Below are 24,725 nucleotides of genomic sequence, written 5' to 3'. Positions count from 1 at the left end.
TTGCGTTGTTGGTTTATAATCAGTTGCGTTGTTTCTTTGACTCGCGGCGCGTCTACTACGTCTCACTTTAAAAATTCAAAAAATATATCTCTCGCGATATTATTCTCGTAATTTGTTTTCTCAATTATCCAATACTTCTGTTGTACTTTTATTGTAAGACTGATAAGTGAACGCTTTTTGATTATCATTGTATATATATTGTACTTATATATATCAGCACTTTTCCTACCGTATCTGTGTAAACGTTATTGCGCGTGACACGAGGCACGACCGTGTCTCTTGATTTTCCTACGATATCTGTGTAAATATATATATTATCTGTAAACACTCGTGTGTGTATGTGTATGTGCGCAATATATCTGTGAGAATACATTGGTATCATCAATATCTTTCGGCGGCTTCGACGTGCACACTGCAATTCATGCCTTGCGCAACGTTAGAATATTTTTTATGTTTATAAATTAAATCTTCGTTTGAAATCATTTTGATTTAATATCGATTTGTTGTTATTTTGTTCCGAATTTGAACGTAAAAGCAAATTTTACGCTACAAAAGACACCGCCATCATTTCTATGCAGTCAAAACATTGTCATCTCTTTTTTAATGCTGAATCATTCATTCGATTAATTAATATTCGTATTTAATTAATATTACAAGAATACAAAGTTGTCAAACGGTTTGTTCGCACAGAATGCATGCAATATCGTTAGGTATAGAAAACGTATAGATTTTCTTTATTGCTAGCTGCCATAAACAATTCGTAAATATTATGCGCAAGCAACGTGGAATCGTTAAAATAAAGAGCGAATGCATACTCGTTAGCTACGCAGAAATCCCGACGCGTAAAGCTAAAAATAACAACAAAAACTAGCGGAAACCGGAGATAAGACACAGTCGTAAAATATGCATTGAAATTAATGCATGTTTTACTACGATGCATAGTACGCCCCGAGGGAATACATGTATTGTATATTTAGTGGGTGTGAGAAATATGCTAGTGAGAAATACAATGGAATATGCGCACGACGCAAGCGAGTGTATCTGAAGAACGACACGAATGACGATGACATCATCGACAACGCATGCGCTTGAATGGTAGATCCGATCCATGACCGTAGCCTCGCGTACACACGACGAACGGGAATTCGTTAATTCTCGGGATAAGAACGTAATTTAACACTTTAACTATAACAGAGTCCTTTTAACTAACAGAATCCTTTCAATTTTGTCCCTTTTTTTCGTAACTTCGAATTTCTAAGCATAGTATATACATGTTTTTTGAAATTTCAAGAGCTTCTTGAAATAATTAACTGATGTAACACGACTGTTTGGATTTTATTATTACCTTATCTATCGACAATCTCTTAGGCAACATGACTTACTATCTCGATATTTTACCAAAGTTTCACTCTGACGTTCTTTGGACTCTTTGGACTATGATCATTAGCCAATTCTCATTCGGACTTCAAACTTCGTGTGAAGTATATATTACTTTTAGATCAATCTTGAGGTAATTAGCTCGTCGAAGAATGTCAGATTTTTCTTCTGCTTTTATTGAATATCGCATCGCTGAAGATGATTTGAAGCAGATCCGAAAAATTCGATATTTAACTATATATTTTATTGCTAATTAAAGAATATTTTGTACAAATAATTTATACTTCTATACAAATAACTTACGCACTGATAACCGTATTGTTGTACTCTTTCAATGCCTCTTTGATTTGTTTAGCTTCTCGAATGTCGCCCGACCTATGCGGCGTACATATATTCACCGCGTGTCCTTGTGATATTATCTGTTAGCTGTATATCTAGATTTCTGGATCTTTATTATATTAAATAACGCGAGATATTATCTCCTCTCAAATATATTTAGCTTAACGATGACCTCACGAGAGAGATATTACTTCGAGAGAGAAGGATTTTTATTAATAAGGATAGGACTTTTCGAAATTTTTTCTATATCGAATTAAGCACTAATTCATATGTTAGTAGATAGTACTGGTAGTAGTTTATTTTAACAGGTATGATGATATTACCGCATATTTAACAATATAATATTATGCTTCATCAATTTATATGTAAACTACATTATATAAAATACTTTGTAAACATTATATTTAAAATTGTACTTAAAAAAACGTACGTATCAATAATTCATCAGTGTAGAAGAAAGAAAGAAAATGCTTTTGCATAAGAGAAAGCGTAACGATAGTAATAATAAAGAAATTTGAATATTATACTACAACTACTAAATAACATCGGAATATCCAAAGATATCCAAACATCCGCAATGAAAATCGGTCGACATTTAAAAAGTTCAGAGCAATCTCAACGTGTTTGGAAAAAAACACGTACATACAATACACTCGACGAGCTTATAAACTCAAAATTACGTAACGGCAAAAAACTTGATAAAGAAAAATAGTCTGGGCACGATAACGGTTATCACCGATACGATGCGGTACTCTGATACGGTGCAGCCGTCTAAAATGTACATACGTAGGAGTTTCATTTTATTGCGACATTCCAAAACAAGGTTACGTGCTCGTCGCGCTCGATGTAACGATATATACGCCGAAAACACAAATACCTCGAGTCGTACACCTGGTACTACGATCGCACGTAGCTACGTTACTGGGGGGGCCGCCGGCCGCGCGAGAGAGCGATGACGCGGAGCGACGAGCGTCGCGTCGCGACGCGTCGGGTTGCGTCGGTCGCGTTGCGTCGCGTCCGCGTCGGGTCGTCGGCACGCGTTCGCTCGAGCCTCGAGCCGCCTGCCGCGCGCAGTCGTGCGCGCGTATCGCTCGGGACCGGGCGCGTCTTTGAGGATTCAGCATCGAATCGTGTCGCGCGACCGCTCGCACGCGAGAGGCACGGCACGGCACGTGGGAAGGGGCGGCGCGGGGGCCGTTTCTTATATTTTTTTTCCGCGAATCAGCCGCGAAACTCCGCGAGAGGTTGCGCGACGGCCTTGACGGGCACGCGCGTCGGGAAATACGCGGGCGATTAGAATAGATACGAAGATTAGAGCGGCCGGGCGCGGAAATCCCAGAAAAAGAATCAGCGGTTTCCTCGGTCTCGGTGTTGACGCGAGAAGCGAGAGGAGAGAGAGAAAGAGAAAAAGAAGAAAGGAAGAAACCGCGAAGATAGCCGCTGCCCGCTACTGCGACGCGGCGCGATGCCGCGCGACGCCGCGCGCTGCCGGGCCGACAAAAGTCGCGGCCGCAGATAAGGATCCCGCGAGTGTTCGCTCGATATATTGGAGCCGCGCGACGTAGCGCCGAAGGTCGTCGGCGACGTACAGCGACACGCATGATCTGACTGACTCCGGATCAGGAGCACGGCGGGTGTGTTTCGGCCACGTTGCGTTGGTGCGTGCGTGCGTACGCGCGCGTGTGTGTGCGTGCGAGAGACTGTGGATCGTTCGCAGAATCGCAAACGAGTCTCTATCTTTCTCTTTCTCTCGCCGAGATCTTGGTGGAGACTAGTCGTTTATTATTATCGCGCTATACGACGATCCGTTCTCCAGTCGCTGGTGCCGAGAGAAAAACTGAATTGAAGCAACGTGTGCGCGCTTGTATCTTCAGTCCAGATCGTTGATACAACTCTAAAAGGTTGTCAAGATTGTTAATGCGGGTACATGTGCCCGAGGGCAAGGCGTTCGCCCTACTTTTCCCGGGATACACCCTAATTGGATGCAACGTGACGCGGAAGTGACGGTGTGCACTGATCGCGAGGAGAGCGGTGGAAATCGAAAATCTGAGGAGAACGGAGGCGGAGAACGGAGCACTTGGGTGGGACGTGCGGCGAAGAGGCCGAGATATGGAAACGACGTGAAGCGTCGAATATCGCGTGTCGATAAGATCGTGGAGTCGATCGCCTCGAGATCGGCGCAGAAGCGGACAAGCGCGCTCTCGGAGCACCTTTGCGAGTGGAGGCTTGATGAAATGCGGTTTTTCTGACGCGGTGTTACGTCGACGCGCGACTCACGTGGCGATTTCGAGAGCGGAGGCGTCGAGACGACTCTCGCGAAAGCGATCTGTCTTCGCGATTGCGAAGCCAGCGATTCAGCGTTATTCGGAGAAAACGCATGAGGTAATTAATTACCCTATTACGCTACGCGGCGCGATTTTGTCCGAGGAATTTAATCGACTTGACTCCCAAGTCTCTCATTGTATTTACAAATGTATCAGTTTATTATAATAAAAAGAAATGAAAAAAATAAAGACTGAAAGGAATTTCGTGTATCGCCTTTATAGACAATCATGAATAATTATAATTAGGCAAAAACTTTTTAGCATTTATATGCGAATAACATTTTGAAGTTCTATAAAGTATTGTTAGAGATAATTGTTATTATATTTTTTATTTATGCACATATGAGATTAATAAAAAAGTTATTCTGTAAAACAGTTTTGCCATATCGATAAGTATTTGTTTATTCTACCACTTGTAATATCTTTTAAAAAAGCCTGCTATATGTAAATTGCTAAGGCAGCTTAATTAATTATCTCGACCAACTCGGATTTAAAAACTGCCATGGAACTAAATTAATTCTTTTTTAGATTTCAGATCTTTTTATATAGATTGTACAGTCGCACAAATATATACGTAACATATATTATATATAATTTACATATTATTTACAGTTTGAAGTATTCGTCTGCGATATAGCTTTTTAAAGACTAAAGATAGCGGAGAATAATATTTTCTTATCTATTTACGTCTTTGAAGTACAGTTCTTAGAAAACACTTCATCATCTATCGTGTTATTGTATTCCAAAGTTCATGAGGAGAAAATATATATGTATGCTTTTGAGCTTGGCGTTGTTTCTCTTGCGATTTTGTTGAATTTTTACAGCGAAAACGTCATTATTACGCACGATCATGCATGTGTGCGTCTGTCGTGTACGAATGCGTGCGAGCTGCGGGCGCGTGGTTGACGGTCGCGTGTCCGCGGGCGGAGCTTATCCCGGTATATTGAATTAACACGATTACTCAGAACCGTATCAATTTTCTTAATTTCTTAATTGCTTTTAAAATGCGTGTCCGTTTCTCGCGACGCCCGGCCCTCCAGTGATCGTGCATTCATTTTAGAGTTACGAATCCGAGAAGGCAAAATCGAGAACGGAACATTTTATCCGAAAATTGAACCTTCACTTCCATCTAAAATCTAGAAGTCTTAAGACTTTTTGGAAAAAGTAAAGTTGCGAAATCACGATTTTAATTAGCTCATTTCGTTGAAGACTTATTTGAATATGATTGTCATCGTTTGCTTTCGAGCCAATTTTATAATCAGGTTTTTTTTTCATTCGACGCGGAGTTAAGCTTTATTGAGAAAAATTTGTTAATCAAATTTCTAAACGGTCTACCTGGTCGCAACCTTCGATCGGAGATTTCACAGCGAATTTAAAATCGAACGTGGAATATCGAATGAATTGGATTATAAGTCGAAAAATGTAACCAGCTTAGCGAGATTTGAAAGTAATTGTATTTAACGATGCACTCTTTTGTTGATGGCAATTACAGTAGACCCCCATAAACGGGTTTATATAACACGTATTTTTAATATTTATTTTACATTTCTCATAATAATTATATATAAGGATTCATATAACACGGAACGCACTCCCCGTATTATACGGGGGTCCACTGTATTTGTGAATTAATCCTATAATGCTTGGATAAAGATAGTGAGCATTATTAATTAAAAGATCTTTTAATACATTAATTTGATGTATAAGTTCTCCGAATTGTTTACTTCGGCTAGCACAATTGATGAATAACGAACCTCCATTTGATTTCCGCTATTCAAAGTGAAATTAGTTCAATGACCGAATAGATCAATCAATTAAATCGTCATTTCTGAATCACAAGTTGGATTCTTTGGACGTAGTACTTTTATTGTTGCTGCTTGAAGTGGACGTAACTTTCAGCTTTTTTTGCTATACATCACTGCACTATACTTACTATTTTCAACGCGCGCGCGCGCGTAACATGTTTTTATAAAAGTTTCTATAAAAATTCCTTGATATTATGCATCTCCATTATGCGTTTGAAGAGACTAATTGAGATCCTAGGACGATAATAAACGGCTATCAGTCTATTTATCTGTATGTAACATTGTCACACCTGAGGCAGTCACGCGTTCCTGTGTATGGCGCATTATATTATTACCTTGAGACATTACCTTGAGGCATACATCATGATAATCTTATATAATTAATTAAATTTGCGTGTTGAAATTTTTTAATACACTTAATAAGTCTATTATTTCAAAAACTAAATTTAAATGAACTCCACTCAGCTTTTAAAATGTAAAAATTTATTTCCAATTTCCACGTTTCTACAAATATGGATCAAATATGAAGATTTCCTGGCTTGTTGTTAAGAACATTAAAGAAAATAATTTAATATTAAAAACTAATGTATTTTTATATTAACATTTTTTCTTGTAATGTACATACAGGTAAAGTTCCATGCTGCATTACTGAAATAAGATTTTCTATAAAAGCATATTGCGCAATAATCTTTTTGTGTATATATATATATATATATATATATATATATATATATACACACACACATATATATATATCCCTTGAAAAATATTCATATTGGGGTAACGATATTTTATATATATTATATATTTAAAAATATACGAACAAGGAAATTTTAATAATATTTTAACAAGGAATTATTAATAATAATAATTAAAATAATCAGAACTTTATTTTGCATGTAACAAACGTTATGATCCATGTCGTAGAAATCGATTATTAAATGATGATAATATAATTTTTGTTGTCTCGGGAACCTTAGGTTATCACGAAGTTTTTAACGACCTCTACACTTCGAATGTACTCATGACTTCTTCATGATGTTTTGCAAAATTTTCCATACTTTTATCAGCAAACATTATTATTAATTGAAGTAAGAAGACTTCTTGATCTGGTTCTTGGATTCTGGGGAAAGTTTATGCAAGCATATGCGTGTATTTTCTGTCGAACAATATGTGATGTTATACGTTAACACACATACGCTTACGTTTACAACAACTAACGAGCGATAAAACTGTCAGCAACAAAATACATCATACTCCTAGATATCAACGCGTATAACAATGGAATATATATAACAATGAAGAAAGCCATATTTTATAGCTGATGATAGCGCATTTAACCGCCAAACACTTTCCGGCAATGATTAAAACAATTAACATACCGCGAATTATTATATAGAAAAAAGCTTTTCTGTGCTGTGAGAGTATAAACTGCTTCATCAAATAATAATGCAATTATGAAAAATTGATTTATTATTAAAAAATACTTATTATTCTGAAGAATGTTAAATAACTTTTGCTGTAGCATATTTTTATTGTTAATTCTGAGTTAACATGCATTTACGCATACAAATTATCTATATTAATCTTACAATCATATCATGAATGTTTTCAAGATGGAACTTGAATTAATTATACTTATGTTGGATTAATTTTATGGTATTTATGTAATTGGACAATGAAAATTAATTTAACAATAAGTAGCTTTAAATGATATGGAATACTTGGTTAAATTAAAGTTTATAAATATATAATAATACTTATCTATATATATACTTTTTTAAAGATTAATGAAAGAATAAATTGTAATAAGTAGACAAAAATGTACATTTTGAATTGAAGTAATATTTTTATAAGTCTTACATAATTTTTACATTTAATAATAGATTTATAAAAATCTGTCAATATTTCAACTATCCTATAAAATTTACTTTTGCTATTATTTATTTCACAGATTCACATTAGAACGAAGTTTCTGAGATCAAGAAGATATTAACTGAAGAATTAAACGTGCAGAAGAAACGCGTAAAGACGGCCTTTATTAATTCTCTTTGAGCAGTTATTTATATTACTTGTAAGATTAAGAGAAATCCAGGCAGCACACCATGGCCAATTCCGCCCAAATTACGTCGATCCGAATCGAGTTGAGGCTGCAACGCGTCACGATTCCAGACTGTTCATCCGTGAGCTCTTTGGAGGAGGATTACGGATCAACCGAGTGCGAGGATATGTCTATTAGCCCGGACACGTCTTGCCGCTCAAGCGCGGACGCGGACAAAAATTTTGACCTCGACGAGGACTTCCGCGAGAAACTGACCAAAGATATAATCGAAAAGTTCGAGAATCTGCAGCTTGCGCTTAACAAAGATACCAACGAGAACGTTGGTATCGACAGGACGCGCCGCATCAGTAGCGAAAAAGTGGACAACATAGAGTATCGGGACAGTTGCAAGTCGCAAACGGGCCATCGTGCTAATAATGAGGACATAAACAACAACGAAGACAACGTCACGGCTGATGGCAATGAAAGTTGCCTGCCGCTTAACATACGCGATGACACCGGTGATAAGAAGCGTCGTCACTCTTTGTACGATGGGAATTCCTTGGACGACGATTCGGAAACCGAACAGGCGGAACGACAGGAGGAGCATGAGGACTCTGACGATTCTGATTTGATCGAACGAGGACCGATTAAGCCCAATAATGTCCAATCCCCTCGGGAACACCCATACTCTATGATAAGCTGGCTGTCGCGTGAAAACAATGACGCGCTGGACTACGACAAGACGGCCGAACAGATCCTGAGGATCAAGGATTATAGCGAGAAACTGAATCCCTGCTTGGATCAGTTGTCGGATTCGAGCCGAAATCAGGCATCGATCGGAGCGATGGGTCTGACGATGAATCTTAGCTGGACCGGAGAAAATAACAATGATATCTTCCATAACGGAGATCCTGGAAACGATGTAAGTTTTGTTAAATTATCTTTCGGGGATATTGTGCTAACGATGACGTTTTTACGAGATTATACACGGTTCTCGTAAAGGTGTCATTATATAGCGTGTTGAAAGTTGTGCGGTGACTCAAATTAAAGCGCATTCTTCAGATTTTACACAAAAGTTTCTCAAAGAGAACATAAGAAAAAAAGGAAATACTATTTTCAAATAAAATTATATCTTTGCTTTACCAATCTATTTTTTTTATAAACACACACTATTGATAACGAACATATGCCTGCAAAAAAATCATTGCCATATATATAGAACGCTATTTGAATGTATTGGTCTGGATATTCCGAATAGTCGGGGAACAGCTACGTATATTGTTATGTTAATTTCCTCAATTTATCTTTATGAGAAAAAAATCTTCTGATTATACGTGCATATTAGGAATAAAGAATGTAAATTAAAAATTTAATAAATATTCTTTCCTTATGTATATCGTTAGCAATTACATAATTACTCGGCTGATAAGGGAAAGGTCGCACGCGTGTCGATGACCGAGACTATCGGCGTCGAGGTAACAATACGACGCAAAAAAAAAAGGTCTCCACGAGTCCCGCTCTGTGAGGAAGGATTTAATCTTATTTCAGACCGCGGCACTTCCTACCATAGTCGTCGACGAGGGAGAGGACTTGATGGACATCCTGTCGCGTAGCGATTTACAAGCCGCGCGGGTGCTCTCAGACTCCGGCAGTCACTCAATTCCTTCACCAGGCGCGAAAACCTGGTCCGATTCCCCGGCAAGCAGCTACAACTACGTCATCTCGAGGTCGAACAGTCGGGCGTCGAGTCGCGCCCAGTCGCCGGGCTCTGCTACGAACTTGGAGTCGCCGCAGATGCATGTCAACGTTATTGGCAGCCCGCTCGGTTCGCCGCAGGTAAGTCCCGCGATAATCTGCATAAATGTATGAGGAGCGTGCATAAGTAGCACTTCGACGAGTCCCGCATACCTGGATAAAGTGAAACGAGGCGCTGAAGTCCTTGCGCGAGCGAGACTGCAGGGTTTAACCACACTCCGAAAATATGTAATATCATGCCCGCGTGGAAGATTAAGCTGAATTTGATTAAATACAGTCGCAAATTAAAATGCAGCGCAGCTTGTTTATTTTGCCACATTAGGTCACGGTATCAGCTCGTCCGATTTATCTCGAGGCTAACAAGTAAGCCGTGACTATACATTTTTATAGACAATACTTTTACGTGTTGAATAGATTACCCTTTTGTGATGTTACTTGCACGATATTTCTTTTGTCTATTATATCAATTTATTTAAGTTATTTGATTACAATATTAATTATGTCAAATATGTTAGAATTTATTTCTTGGACACACATCTGTGCAACTTATCTGTTCACTTATCATGACATATAGAAAATGCTATAAAAATTAATGAATATGTGTACATACACACTAAATCCATAATAAGAGGTTCAAATACTTAAAACTGTCCAACCGATGCCTAAGTCGCATCCATAAAACACCTTTTATCGCGGTTTGACAAGCCTTATAAAATATTCAAACAGCTATCTGACAGCTTGTATAAGTTTTAGTAGCTACTTGTTCCGCTGCGACCTAATATAAATACGAAACGAATTCACGACAGGTAGTACAATTAACCGGACGCCTCCTTTTGCAGGTCGCATCGTCGTATCGGGTGCCGCGAGCGTTGTCCTCCTCGTCCTCGTCCAATCAGTCTTACAGCGACGTGTCCAGCCCGTCGAATTACCAGACGCCCCTGAATTATCAGAACGAGGAACAGCTTGGCGAATCCTTATCCGGTTGGAAAGGCGTCTACGATTCCTCGGGATCGTCAACAGTAACGATCGTCAACAGTAACGACACTATCGATTTGCTCCAGCTTGTAGAGCAGGTCATAGAGGAGGACAAGCAGAGCAAGACGTTGAAGGAGCCGCAGGTTGCCTCAAACGCCCCTTCCTTCTCGTCGGCCTACAACGACCAGTGCGTATCCGTGCGAACGTTAAGGAGTGATCTGAATCCCGCATCACGCGAATGCCCCGCGAGCGGCATGCGAAGCGAGAAGCTGGAGGCTTGCTTGGGCGTACTCAACGCGAACTCCATCCAGGTCGGCGGTCTGCCCATCGACGGCAGTCTCGTGTCGGTCTACGCGAGCAAGGGAAGCACCGGCGGATGCGCGATCGTGAATCGTGCGGTGAACGGGCACTCGGCAGATATGGAGCCAAGATATTACGAGCCGAACGTGAAGAACGGTGGCCAGGTCAACATTCTGCCGCAGCACGACGCGAACACCCTGCACGAGATCGGACTGGCCAATGAGACATCCGCAAAGACTTCTGAACAGAATTTGCGCGCGTCGCAGGAGAAGTACACGATGTTCCATGCCGCTGGTGGAGAGAAGAGATACGACCAGCCGCCGTCGATGTTTGTACCTAGCGACTATGAGATACCAACGATGGTCTCCTCATTTGTATCTAGCCATTCACAGAGGTAAAAATTTGATAAAGTTATTGCGAAGACGCAGGATGTAAAAATGAAGTAAATGAGTGAAAGAGATGACGGCGATTCGAAAAAAATGGTTGATTCTTAAACGTGAATCAGTGTTTGAAATACTTCATAAAATTGGCAAAGAAAGTGATTATTTTTTAAAATAATATCTCTCTTTTCTTGGAGATACAATCAGAGTTTCAGCTACGCTCCATACTCCTAAATATGTTTTAATCGCATATTATCATTGCGCTGATGTTGCTCGCAAGAGTAAAAAAAAAATACGTGTTCTTTATTTCCACGAAGTTATGTGATCAAAATTAATGGCAGATATCGCAATGAAACGAACGATAACGAGAAGTATTGCAATAAATCAACTGTTTAAGTTTTCAATGGCATATTTATGCTCCCGGTACCTTCGGGCGATCGGAAAATACGAGTTTAATTATAAATCAGTAGCAATCTAAATGCCACACATATTATGTATATTACAACTAATTGTAAAAATTTTTTTGTTAAGTTTGATTGCTCAATATGATTTTAATTTGCACTTAAGTAAACCGTCTTTTTAAATCAAGTCGTAATACGAAGTTTTGAATGTCGTCGTTTTTACGCTACTCGTGTTAAAATAATCATCACAACTTTCGCGCGAATAAGTGATAAGAAATGTGGTTAACGACCCGATTTGCTTCGGCAGGAACTCGAATCGAGACATAATACCGTGGCCTTCGCTGAATTTGCCATCTGTAAGAGCGAGCGAGAGGCTGAAGGAAGGATTGCATCCTAAGGAAGTGGAAAGAGCGATGAGTAATCTGCTGAAGAAGTCCATAGAGGAACTAGCGGCCACGGACGAAGATGGTGACACGTAAGTAACGTGCTCCACTTTATATGTAAATGTACGTGTAGAGCGCATTAAAAAAAAAGCGGTACCATTATACCGCGTTTATTTAAATACATGCATTAACAGATACTGTCAAATCTTCTTCCAATGCAGCAGTGTTGCATATGCAGTTGGATAATAAAAGCTAATTACAGTCTGACGTTTGAAAAGTAAACAAAAAAGTGACAATAAAAGCCACCTTTTTCCGAATTTTCTTTCTGACCGCGTGCTAAATTATGACTTTCGCGTGTAATAGAGCACTGATGTGCCTGGTGGGTAATCCAGAGGAGTTAACAAAGAAGAAAGCTTATTTGGTGCCATTGGTTGAGAGATTGGGCAACCTGCCGGGTGCTCTATCAATGGTGAATAATCGCAACGAGGACGCTTTGTACTTGGCCGCCATGAATTGCCCGGAAATGCCGTACGTCACCGGATATCTGGCCGCCGCAATGCTGCAGAAAGGGATCGATATCAACCAAAAATTATATCATATGCGCGTGAGTTTTCTCATAATTCCTTTACTGCGAAAGTCGTATGCTTTATTAACTCGCCCTAACGCGAATCGGTCGCGCGTTTGCGCTTTAATCGGACACTTATTACAATGAGTTTGGACGAAATAATTCCGATTACGTAGAAAAGGTTCTCTCTTATCTATCTCGCCGAAGTAATCGCGCACGATTATTCATTAATAAATACATTTCCAAATACATTTACGATTAATTGCGCATAATTACTGAATAATCGCGCGACACATGATGATCGCATTGAAAAAAGAACAAGCGTAATTAACGCGGTTTAACACACGTTAAAGATAATTTTACAGGCGATGGCAAATTTTCTGATACTATCGTTTCCGTTATTTCAGGGTGACACGCTGATACACTCGGTCGCGGCACGCGGCGATTCCCACGGGGGGATCTTGGCGGAGCTGCTAGCGTTGAAGACGGTGCAAGGGAAGCCTGTGTTCGACCTATTGAGGCGCAATAACGATGGTTAGTTAAACGGGAACAAAGTTAAAGAGCACGAAATTACACAGAGGTCCGATTCCGGAGATAGGGAGAAATAAGAACGCGTGTGCGTTTCAGGGAGAACCGCTCTTCACGTCGCAGTCGAATCGCACGATCCCACCGGAAGGGGCGTCAAGTCCTTGGCCACGACGCGTCTTCTCTTGCAGAACGGCGCAAATATCCTGGACAAAGAGAACAAGTGTGGCGACACCGCTTTACATATGGCAGCCTCATTGAGTTGCGATCCAGCACTCGTGAAGGTAATCCACCTGAGGGATTTCCCGGCTACGCGCGTTAGTTATCCGTGAAATCGCGAAGATACCCGTATAATAATCAGCTTATTGTATTGCTGACAAAGTGATATTTATACGTTCTGCATCGTAAGTATCGCCTCTTGGAATTAAGAAGAAACGTTGTCGATATATTCGAGAAACCTTGCGATTTTCTTGTAAATAAGAGAAGATAAACCGAGAATAACAGCAAACTGTTCTGATACAGTGATATAATCATTAAATAATTTTTCAATTGTTCAATCCTAGGAGATTTTTCTAAATTAATGCTGACGCGCATTAATAGATTTGTCTTTCAATTAATTTTAAGGGAAATTTAATTATAGTTATTTATAACTTAAATACTATTAAAATGTCAAATTGTTAAATATTGATAACTCGAAATTTGCAAAGACGATCTTGTGTTACTAAAGTTTCATTAAAAAAAGATTTTACTCTAAATTTTCTAAAGACTTTGTAGCTAGAAAGAAATGCGCGTCTTCTGAAACACGTTACGTGATAACTCAGTTATAATGTTGTGCTCGAATAAAATGATCACTTTATTTTTTATTTCTTTTTTTCCATGTCTGACTGGTGGATAAGACCGGTAGAAGGATCCACCAATCAGAGCTGGCTATAGAGAACAAATAGTTGAAGCAAGAAGTAATTGATCCATTCACTTTTATTCACCCAGAATTTCGCACGATAACCCCTGACATGCAATAGATAGTGTTATCAAATTTTGTTTGCAGATGACAAAACAAGTGTTATAAAAAATCAATTTCGTGCATTTGACGCGTTTGTTCCCTACCGTATTTACATTGCGTAACACGCACGATAATTGTCTCTTCTTTGAAAAAGACTACTGTAATATCTGGCGAACTGTTATTTTACATTTTATCCCAAAAGAACGTTTAATCATAATAATATTTCACAGAGAATTACCCCTTTTTCTTTCACAATTAACATAGTACTTTTAAGATATAAAATGTCACATTCAGCATTCCGTATCCCCAAATAAACGAAATCTATTAGTAACTTCAGTATTTGGAAAAAGCTAAATATTATTAAACAAACAAATTATTACAAAAGGTAAAGAATATTATGAAATTAAAGAGATATAAATATTTTGAAAAAACACTATAATTTTTTTAAGGATAAATTGCGGATATTTTTTAATACACTAAGGATTTATTTGACACATGCAGACTTTATTTTAGAATTAAATTTTAAGAACGATGTATACTGCGCGATATCGTCGATTTCCATGCAAATTATGTTCAGACTTTTCTCGTGTTTTCGCAGGTGTTGCTGTGCAAGGCCACTTCGAATGTCGTGAACGACATCAACTACATGTGTAACACGCCGCTGCACATGGCCGCGTCAGTCTCAAATACCGTAAACTTAGAGAAGCAGAAGGAGGTCTGCCGGCTCCTGATACAAGCCGGAGGTCAAACGAACATAGTAAACCTGCAAGGGAAGACGCCGCTGGCGCTTGTGTCGTCAGAAAGAAAAGAGGCCATCAAGAGGATATTCCACAAGAAAGCGTGAAAATGATAGACGCGGAAATGAGATGGTAATGATAGTGACGCTCGATGATGGGCTCCACATAAGACTGATCTCTGCGGAAGTATTTATCGGAGCACGAACTTGGACTCCTTGGCGCTTTCCGCTCCATTTCGTGAACTGCTGCGGCAGGATTCGCGACGTTCATCACGAGCAAACCCTCAAGACTGTGACTCAAGCCGGAAAGGAGTACCAACGATACGTACAACTTTATTAATAGCGTGAAATTGCCGGGGAAATTGTTGTAGTCCCCCCCCCCCTCCCCCCGAGTTGCCAGTCAATATGAAAAAACGTAATTTACTACGCTGGAACATTTTTGTATTCGCCTTGTCTGTTTAACACTAGATATGGACACAAGTCTTCTTTTTGAGTACCAACTATCAATGTTCTTCAAACGGAAGAAATGAAAAATATACATGTTACATACATGTATTTAAAATTATACAATATTTTCTGGTTTTTACTTTTAGAATTTACTATTCTAGTTGCAATCTAGTGATACGTATATAATATAAATTTAATATAAAAAGAGACTAAAATCAAACAGGCACATTCAACTAAACATACGAAACATAAAAGTTAGTGTGTCTCAAGATATCTTGGTGTTATATGTCGCTATGCCTTTGACTTAACAATTTATGCAGTTAAAACAAATATTATTATTCCCTTAAATAATATAATTGCGTAATTATTGCACTCCAATATTTAAATGGCTAACGGAAGCGGATATTTCTAATACCTCAGACCAAGTGTTTTCTAGAAAATAAAATTATTTGATTTCGCTTATTTAATTCATAATATTTCCTTCTCTTTATTTCTTCTCAATTATATGAGTAATACCAACTTGCATTCTCTTGGTTTACAGTATATACTTACAGTTTGGATGTACAGAAGGTACTTTATTCAGTTGCTCAAAGATTCACTAAATCACGATATTAGCAAAGCGAAATTGTTTTATTCTAATATTTACCGTGTCTTTCTTTAATTAACGTGTACATATCATTTACTATCTTGTAAGCTAACGTTTAAATATGTATTAATTTTAGCCATCGAACGCCTATATATGTATATAGTGTAAATTTTACTCTAACAAGCCAGCTTGTTCCACGAAGCGAGTTTCCCCGCAGTTTTCCTAGCAACTCATTGTCTCATTGAGAAGTTTCCTTTAATTTTCTCCTTTGTATCAACATTATTCGTCATTTTTACTCGGAAACGCGGGCTGAAAAGAATGAAGTGCTAAGTTAGACAGCTACAAAAATCGTTACGTGGAACACTCGTAAATTATGCCGTAACAATATTTGTTACGGGGAATAAATCGTGGCGCCAGTTTTTTTTATTAATATATACTTCCTGGTTGTTCCACAAATCGAAAAGCTGGCGCCCGCGCCGTAAAGACACCATGGTGCGCGCGATGATTCCGCTATAGCGAGCGGTGCGGAAGTATTGCGACATGTTGCGAGAGCGTGTATGCGTGAATGCGCGAGTTTTGTTGGACGTGCGTCGATAAAAGTGTGCTACATTAGCATATATGTAAATCGTAAATACATTTTTATACACACGACAACTGGTGTGCGCCGTCTGTGGTATTCCCGTCTTTTCCGCACCGCGAACGATGTTGTAATCCCCCTGTTCAATTCTATCCGAATCGCTTCGTGCGATGTATCATAATGCACATTGAATCCTTGTTCATTGATATATAATGGCAGTGGCCGAATAAATCAAACGTTTCGATGCGGTTTAGACAGCAGAATTCGGAGGCCCTGATGTGAAAATAAAATGGGAGCGAGTCGGACTGGATACTTGTCTATTCCCATAAAAAGTATTCTACTGTTAAAAATAAATAGTCAAAAACGCGCTACATTTTGTCTTGAAAAAGGTCACATTTTAGCGGATATAATTTTTTTATTCCATTATAGCGTATTTTTATTATCCCTAAAAAAAACGGGAATAATGATTTAGTTCAACGATTTCAACGCCTGTTGTGTCTAATGATCAATCCGCCACTGTTTAGCAGCTGACCTAATGTAGATTAACACAATTATTATTCTCAGCATTTCAAAGTAATGAATTATTAAATTTACAAAGTTAATGGTTGCACAACCTCTCATCTTGATCCATCACACGATTTCTTTTCCTTATATATTTGCGTCGCGCATGTATAATGACTTAATTCAGGGAATCGTAGGTATTACAAATTAATACAAACTAATTAATCTGTAATTTAATTTGCTGTTGCGTTATCATAATGATTATAGCGAGCATGTCAACAATTTTTACAATTCTATAACAATCACATATATGTAATTGTATTGTATATATACAATTATATAATTTTTCTATAAGAATCATAATCTCTTTATAAAATGTTCAATTTGAAGATGTGTTTATTGTTCTTTCTACGTGTGACATTGCAATATTAATCTAAATAAAGATTATGTGTTACTTAAGCTATAAATACGTTTAAAATGATATTAATAAATATAACGTACTTTTATTTTTATATTAACAATAACCACGTAAGAAATGCAGAAGCGATAATTACTTTGAATGTTATTATACCGAAGCCTTCTCACGGATAACTCTCATTATGAAAAAAAAGATAGCCATATAAAATAATACATGACAGACAAAAATCAATCAATAAATCTTTGTTTATCGTATAATATAAATGTAAGTTATATCTCATCTATTTCATAGGTTATTCTTCAATTTCTGTTGACCAATCCAAAATTGATTTTTATTACTTGTTTTTTTAATAAAAATGTCGAAATACTTACGATTTTCCGTGTTATCAGAATTTCAAAGCGGAACAAAATTGATTTAATTTGTTTATCCGGATTTATACTTCATTACAAAAGATAAATTTAAGAAAATGGAATATTATTTTTTATAATTTCATATAACGTTACATGCTTCATATTACATACATCCATCTTTCTTAAATTAAGTCCTAAACTAAATTTCTATTAAAAAGTAAGATCTACTGGAAATTAGCTAAAGAATAATATTTTATTATCCATCGCTAAAGTAAAACAAACACTAAGTTTCTAAATCTAAAATATTCTGAACCATTCTCTGTATCCAATATTCTGTATCATTATAACATCAAAGCCTACAATTATGATGCAACTTTGTAGCCATTAGGATGGTGTATCACAATAAACGTTATCAGAGCAGTTAATATCGCAACTTATCGTGGTAGTTCTTAGATATTCTCTGCCGCACTGACCGCGTTTATCCGGTGCATTCTCTCACCGTGCAGCACAAACGCGCTAGTATTGTCGGGCTGCCGACTATATTGTAATATCAGCGAGCGTGCCAAACCCTGGACTCCACGGCTACCGGAATATATTTACTAAATAGCACGTTACGGTGTCAATCACCATAAAAAAGCGGCGCGAAAGAACTGTCTATCTTAATCGCGCACTCGACTGTGGATTCATCCGTCGGCTGAATGCGATACCCGAAAGTAGTCATTGTCTGCTATCGTTACGATACGTTCAACATCGAGGAAGTGCTTGCTGTTCCGGTGATTTCTTCTTGTAACGACAAAGGATCCACCGACAGGAAACGTCGCCGAAACATCACCGGAAACTTGAAATCTGACTAGTGTACCAAGTGCCAAGAGGAAAGAACTCGTAGAAAGCGCGAATGGGGGAATTTTTAAAGGAAAAGGCGAGAAAAAAAATCTAAAAAGTTTTACCGTGCGGAAAACCACCAAGTTCGAAAATATGAGAGCGTTTCTTTCTTATTTTTTGGCTTCAAAGTCGGATTTATTGAGACTGGTAACTTTTATACGTATTCATTAACGTCAAAAAATTCGTCTTGGAGTTTTTACTCCGCGAACTAGTGTATTTTACTTGTGTTTGAAGGGAAGTCAATCTAGAAGAAGTGCGTTTATCTAAAAACAATTTTTGGCTTAACATTAATAATAACATTATTGATTTTCTTGGAATTAGTTTCTTCGACTTCATCTTTGTGCTGTCCCACAAAAATATCGTCTGCTTTATCCAAAATAAGCATTAAATTCAATAGAATTATATTAAAATACAATTTGTGATTGATTAATATATTTGTCTTTAATCTGTGTGTGTGCATTTGCAATAATTATTATTTATTTTGAATGTATATCTGCATTTGATTAGAAATAACTGTTTAAAAAGAAAAATCCATTTTTAGTCATAGGATCGTATCTTTATCAATCTGAAACAAAACATTCCCTTTCTAATTTCCCTTTCTAATTTCAGTGCAAACACAATCGACGGTGAGATTTTATACACAGATATAGCGTGTATGTGCTGAATATGGGAGCGACCCTACTCGTTGTAATACTCACTGCGGCATTGTTCGCGACTGCGAATAATATCAACAAACAATGTCAAGTTCACAATGAAAGCAGGATTACGTGTAGTTGCATCGGAAACGAGGTATGCTGACTAATACTTCCATGTCATATCGTAATAATCTCTGTCCTTTGGTTTCGGGTTCGAACAAATGTTTCTACATGGAATGATCTTGAAGTAAATTGCCAATTTTCGCAGATGTATTGAATGTCGATTGTTTTTTTGCTCAGTAGGTTTTGAATTGCAATTAAACTTTTGATTGTACTCAATTTTAAATCCTCTTTCCTTTTATTCTATTTTTTTATTAGCTTTAAAATAATATACGTCAACTTATTTTGCGTCCTTGTACTATTTAGTACTGTGTATGACTGGATGATATCGCTATCTCTTCGTAAAAAGTGCTGGTAATAAAGCGTCCGTTAAACATACAAGGACGCAAAATAAGTTGACGTAAAATAGGTAGGGATACAGTGTGTGCACTTGATTGATGGTTCTGATTTTTCAGGAATTTCTCCTACCAGAGGAATACAATTACAAGAACATTACTAGCGTGTCTGTCACAGGATGCGTTTCAGCGAACCTCCATTACTCCAGTTTTCCGGAGGCGAGCAATCTCGAGGAGATGATAGTTCAGAATATCAGCGGCAACCTCAACTTCGAGGTCTTCTTTACGTCGAACCGCGTGAAACTGCTGAAGCTTTCGAACATCGGCCGGATACCAAAGATTGCGAACCATACGTTCACGAATCTGATAGCTATCGACACACTCGCGATCGAAGACGCGCTCATCGAGAGCCTCGAAGAAGAGTTCTTTTGCATCAACGTGTCGCACTTCATCATGATGAACGTTACGATCGAGCGAGTGGACTTTCTGAATGTCTCCGAGAAAGGCGCGACATTGCGCATAGTGAACAGTGAGCTACGTAATGCCAAGGAAATCTTGAACTTTGGTAATTTCGACAAGATCGAGATCACTGGCTCCAAGTTTGAGATGCAGAAACCGGGGCTGATGTCTATCCAAGGCACCGTCGCTATCGTGAGGAACTGCATCTTCTCGAACGTGAGCATGAACCTGGTCACCACGGACGCCATCGTGATAAATGGCATTTGCGCGGATGGCAAGAGCACCCTGAGGCTCAGTTCGAAACACATCAATAGCACCGACAACAGATTGCCGAATGAGATAGCGTATCCGGGAGGTGATCAACCTGGGGGACCGGAAAGCCTAACGATTCGGAACAACACGGTCTGCAAAGCGGGCAACTGCAAATGTTCAAAGAGCAGCGGACAGGCTCCGTATCAAGCGGCTATCCTAATATACATTTTCTTGTTAACCATAATTATATGTTATATTTGATGCGTTCATGCTGCGACACTAATGAAAACGGTCTTATAATTTGAGTCTGGTTAGATGAAATCGATCTGTGAAAAATCAATCGAATCTTGACTCGATATATCAAAACATGAAATGATGAATAACGTATAAAATGAAGAAATAAGAATCCAAGATAAATCCAAAAATAACATTCGATAAATAAATTATGGTACTTGCATCCCTCAAAGAATAAAAAATCAAATCAAGATTGCATTGTCATAACATAATCACTTGGCTTTCCTTTGTGGATTACAGAGAAAAACATAATTACCAAATTTTCGAATTATTTTCTTATTACATTAGGTTTTCCAATTTGAAAATCTGTTTTTTTTTTTAACTATTTCTTAACTATTTATTATATTTTTATCATCCTTATTTAAAAAATGTAATTACGTATTCAATTACAATTGTATGTATAGAAAGAGTAAAAAAAAATAGCTAAAGAGCAGCCTGAGAGTAACGTATTCACACTTTATATGCAACCCATTCACATTCGTCTCTATTTGTATAAAATATGCACACTGAATTACGTAGCTACGGATATTTCCAGTGGGTAACACGCTATGTCTACAGTTCTGTTCCACGTTACGTACACGATTGTTTGATTCTATTCCGTGCCATACCCAAAATGTAAGTACGTAACAATCCATTATAAAAATAATAGCTAAAATGGGAGTAATGTTTTTTTAAGCGTCAAGTATACTTTCTATTTTAATAGTTTTGTGCAAAACACACCAAAAAAATCTTATTGATATACACATTTTGTGCATATAGAAGCGCTAGTGGACGAGTTCCACTTAAAACGCGGGCATGTCCACTCTCAGGCTATTTTTTGCTAGAGAATAGATCTATGTCAAAATACGAAATGTATATATACATTTAGGGAATCACAAAGCACCTTTATTCAATCCAAAAAAAACTTACAATTAAACAAAATTTCTCTAATACGCATCAATACATAAAATAACGAAACTTATTCAAAATACAAAAAGCTCTCTGGTTACAAATTATAGAACAATTACAGATTATATAGAACAAAATAAATATTACTACAAAATTCCGTATCGCTGTTTCTAAGACTATACATATTTCTAGCAATTGTATGCACTTTTTTCCTATACGTCTAAGATATGAATAAATTATAAATATCAATTATATTTTATGTTCAAGTATCTACATTGGCCCATGCTTCTCCAGATGCTTCGATATGTAAATCAATTCCGATCTTATGTAACTCCAGAGCTTCCTTCAGATTATTGATTTCTTGCAACATCTGCCTATTGTTTTCTTCCAAACGGCAAATGGTTTTCTTGTATGCAGTTAATTCCTTCTCATGCATTTTTTGTAATAATTTGTCTCTTGGTGTAAAAGAACCTGTATGGGCCAAAAAATCATTAAAATCTCTCGATTTTTATCACATAGGTATATTTGTAGCCATAATTGCGTTATGTACTAAGCATCAAATTCTATGTAATGCATATACAAAATATTTAGAGTATACTAACTCCTGGCCAATATAATCAATTCATAATGCAGCCAAGTTAAACTGGCTGTATTTATTTTTGCGCACGAAGAATTTTACTTGAGAATAATAAAACTGTATTTCATCAACTAACTAAGATCGTTAACTAACTCAGAAAGTATCCTGTATATTATGATACATATTATATAAATATTTAAAAAAACACACAAATAGTCGTACGTTTAATAAGAATAATTAGCTTAAAATCATGTTAAGTACTAACCAGCAGATTTTTGTAACTGCTCTTGGAGCTTCTGACTATTCTGCGTGATTCTTCTTATTTCGTGCTCATGTTGAGTCTCTTTAAACTGAGCTTGTTTCTTTAGCTTTCGTATCTGTGAATCAGACATTTAACTTCAGTTTTTGTATATTATTCAAATCAATCTGTATAAGCATATTCTACATAAATTGAATTACCTCTTCCTTTTCCTGCTTCAGCTCGCGTGATGCATCCTCACATTTAACAGTAAGTCTCCTTTCTCTCTCCTCTACTTTACATATTGTATGTTCCTTCTTCTGTAAGTCTTCCTTCAAGCGCTTTATATGATTCTGTCCATACATTTGTTATTAAATATTATAATTTTATAAGCAGTACATAATTTCCACACATACTTACCAATCATTTTACTGTGCAGCGTGGAAAAATACAAAATATCTCAGTACTTATACATGTTTTATAAGTAAAAGCAAACTCACCTTAAGAGTAACATTATCATTAACAGTTCTCTGATTTAAATCACTCAATTGATCGTGTAACCGCATTAAGTATCTATGCTTATGTATCAACTTCCAAGTGGCATTTATCACTTGTACACATAGCTTTTTCAACGATTCTGCGCTTTGCCGATCATTGCCTATGGCTACCGGTGGGATACCGAATGACTCAAATTCCTATAGATTTAGACATCAATCAATATATGTGTATATACTTATGCACATTTTAATAAAATTATTGGCTACATCTATCTCATTACTTCATTCAGTATATGCAAAGACTGTTCTAAATTGTCCTGTTTACAGAATACAGTTTCTTCGCTAATAAAGTCGTTCCGTTCAGCAAGGATACTTCTCAAATCCCTCTTTGGGTGAGTACCGTTGGAAATTGCACTCATATTTATCTGCACATATTTTTTAATCATTAGGGTGTATATCGAGAGTAAAATAAATTTTTCAGTCTTTTTTAAAATTAACAAGTAATATTCAATTGTTTCAAGCAAACTACAAAGCAAATAAAGCAAACTCACACAAACAAAAATTAATTACATCCGCAATTTAATACTTCATAGAACAAATTCTAATGCTAGTTCCTCTTTTATTATAGTAAAATCTTATATAAAATCTTTTTTTTAAATGCTGCGTATCGAGAAATATTATTTATCTCTCTATTATAAATTATAACTTATAATAGAATTGTTTTACAATTGTCTTTTAACTACTTTTAAGCACTTTGTATTTCAACATTCATCACATCTCATTTTTTAAGTTGTTTAAAAACATTAAACGTGATAAATTCTATTTTATAACCGCTCTTCTCTCGGATCGTTACAGATACTTCCGACTGTCCCCAATTAAACGTCGATTGTTTATATTATTAAGCGACTCATGTCATATGCAAAGTATATACGAATGTAATAACAAACCCGCAGAAATATGCTACATCTTATTCTTTACTGAAGTAACCGGCTTTTTCAAGCATAATTGAGCAATAATCACTTACATTATCTTTAATATGAATATCATTTTATCGAAAGATAAACATACTAAAGAATTATAAATTTTTCTGATATTACACCGATACTATGACGAGACAAATAATGTGTATTTGTTGCAGAGATATTAATATTAATATTTATTTTTCCAACCGCTTTATATTATTCAAATAGAGTGTTTATATTTGCACAATTACCCTAAGGAGATTGATCTGCTCTCTGTAATTCCTAACCTCAATGATTATTCCCTTTTTCAAACATATATCTCTTCCCTAGATATTTCATCTTCAGCTAAATTAATTTTCTAATAAGTCTCTTTTTCATATTTTTATACTTACAATAGCACTCTTATTTTATTATAATGTCCTTATTTCATTGCAAGAATATAGTTTTGTTATTTTCTCTGTTTCTCCTGCACTCACACACAACAACCCCCTACAAATCCTACGACCTACGATCACTAACCGAAATCTAAACCTAAACTTTACCCTCTCCCGCGCATGTAGATTCCTTTCTCTCGTTTTCATTTTCAAATAGATTTTCAAATACGCCGAATATCACAGCAATTTTACAATCAAACAAGACATACAAGTTATTTATTAAAAAAAAGAATGTGTACAACTTTTAAATAAAGCTAGATTTTATAGCAGGTTATTGATTTTAATAAAGTAATTATTGACACTTAAAAGTTTTAAGTTTAAGAAGAGATGTCATCTTTGATTTTTGATTAGAAGAAAGAATCTA

At 36.9% G+C, this 24,725-nt stretch overlaps 3 protein-coding genes across 5 annotated transcripts; 2 read left to right on the top strand and 1 right to left on the bottom strand.

Moving 5' to 3' along the window:
- The first annotated feature begins 2,774 nt into the window (after positions 1 to 2,774).
- LOC139772223 (uncharacterized) lies at positions 2,775 to 16,596 on the top strand. Of its 2 annotated transcripts, XM_071705732.1 has the most exons (10): positions 2,775 to 4,098; positions 7,800 to 8,811; positions 9,438 to 9,725; positions 10,484 to 11,313; positions 12,008 to 12,175; positions 12,447 to 12,687; positions 13,056 to 13,182; positions 13,276 to 13,457; positions 14,070 to 14,129; positions 14,772 to 14,956. In XM_071705732.1, the coding sequence occupies exons 2-9, from the start codon at positions 7,951 to 7,953 to the stop codon at positions 14,115 to 14,117; spliced, it is 2,745 nt and encodes a 914-aa protein (XP_071561833.1). In that variant the 5' UTR covers positions 2,775 to 4,098; positions 7,800 to 7,950; the 3' UTR covers positions 14,118 to 14,129; positions 14,772 to 14,956. The 2 variants fall into 2 exon arrangements, with proteins under 2 accessions (XP_071561833.1, XP_071561832.1); XM_071705731.1 differs by lacking the exon at positions 14,070 to 14,129 and having other exon boundaries at positions 14,772 to 16,596.
- A 1,375-nt stretch (positions 16,597 to 17,971) lies between these two features.
- Positions 17,972 to 22,443, top strand: LOC139772230 (uncharacterized). 2 transcript variants are annotated; one of them, XM_071705740.1, is made up of 3 exons: positions 17,972 to 18,707; positions 19,280 to 19,459; positions 19,881 to 22,443. In XM_071705740.1, the coding sequence occupies exons 2-3, from the start codon at positions 19,337 to 19,339 to the stop codon at positions 20,730 to 20,732; spliced, it is 975 nt and encodes a 324-aa protein (XP_071561841.1). In that variant the 5' UTR covers positions 17,972 to 18,707; positions 19,280 to 19,336; the 3' UTR covers positions 20,733 to 22,443. The 2 variants fall into 2 exon arrangements, with proteins under 2 accessions (XP_071561841.1, XP_071561840.1); XM_071705739.1 differs by having other exon boundaries at positions 17,972 to 18,817.
- Positions 21,625 to 24,590, bottom strand: LOC139772233 (afadin- and alpha-actinin-binding protein A-like). The gene is made up of 6 exons (XM_071705742.1): positions 24,320 to 24,590; positions 23,247 to 23,390; positions 22,969 to 23,163; positions 22,690 to 22,821; positions 22,496 to 22,607; positions 21,625 to 22,124 (listed from the first exon to the last, which is right to left on the bottom strand). Exons 2-6 carry the CDS (start codon positions 23,382 to 23,384, stop codon positions 21,916 to 21,918), a joined length of 786 nt encoding a protein of 261 aa, XP_071561843.1. The 5' UTR covers positions 23,385 to 23,390; positions 24,320 to 24,590; the 3' UTR covers positions 21,625 to 21,915.
- Positions 24,591 to 24,725: the final 135 nt, after the last annotated feature.

The sequence above is a fragment of the Temnothorax nylanderi genome, unplaced genomic scaffold, assembly GCF_030848795.1.
Source record: "Temnothorax nylanderi isolate EJ_2023f unplaced genomic scaffold, tnyl_v1.0 TNYL_tig0047_pilon, whole genome shotgun sequence".
Taxonomy (NCBI): domain Eukaryota; kingdom Metazoa; phylum Arthropoda; class Insecta; order Hymenoptera; family Formicidae; genus Temnothorax; species Temnothorax nylanderi.
Note: the sequence above shows the minus strand (reverse complement) of the source record. Positions and strands in the feature narration are given on the sequence as shown.

Coding starts and splice junctions, on each gene's coding strand:
- LOC139772233 (XM_071705742.1), bottom strand. CDS start 23,384: ATGAGTGCAATTTCCAACGGTACTCACCCAAAGAGGGATTTGAGAAGT. Junction 22,822..22,968: donor ATGATAATGTTACTCTTAAG/GTGAGTTTGCTT, acceptor ATGTATGGACAG/AATCATATAAAGCGCTTGAA. Junction 22,608..22,689: donor TGAAGCAGGAAAAGGAAGAG/GTAATTCAATTT, acceptor TCTGATTCACAG/ATACGAAAGCTAAAGAAACA.
- LOC139772230 (XM_071705740.1), top strand. CDS start 19,337: ATGGGAGCGACCCTACTCGTTGTAATACTCACTGCGGCATTGTTCGCG. Junction 19,460..19,880: donor GTAGTTGCATCGGAAACGAG/GTATGCTGACTA, acceptor CTGATTTTTCAG/GAATTTCTCCTACCAGAGGA.
- LOC139772223 (XM_071705731.1), top strand. CDS start 7,951: ATGGCCAATTCCGCCCAAATTACGTCGATCCGAATCGAGTTGAGGCTG. Junction 12,176..12,446: donor ACGGACGAAGATGGTGACAC/GTAAGTAACGTG, acceptor CGCGTGTAATAG/AGCACTGATGTGCCTGGTGG. Junction 13,458..14,771: donor GCGATCCAGCACTCGTGAAG/GTAATCCACCTG, acceptor GTGTTTTCGCAG/GTGTTGCTGTGCAAGGCCAC.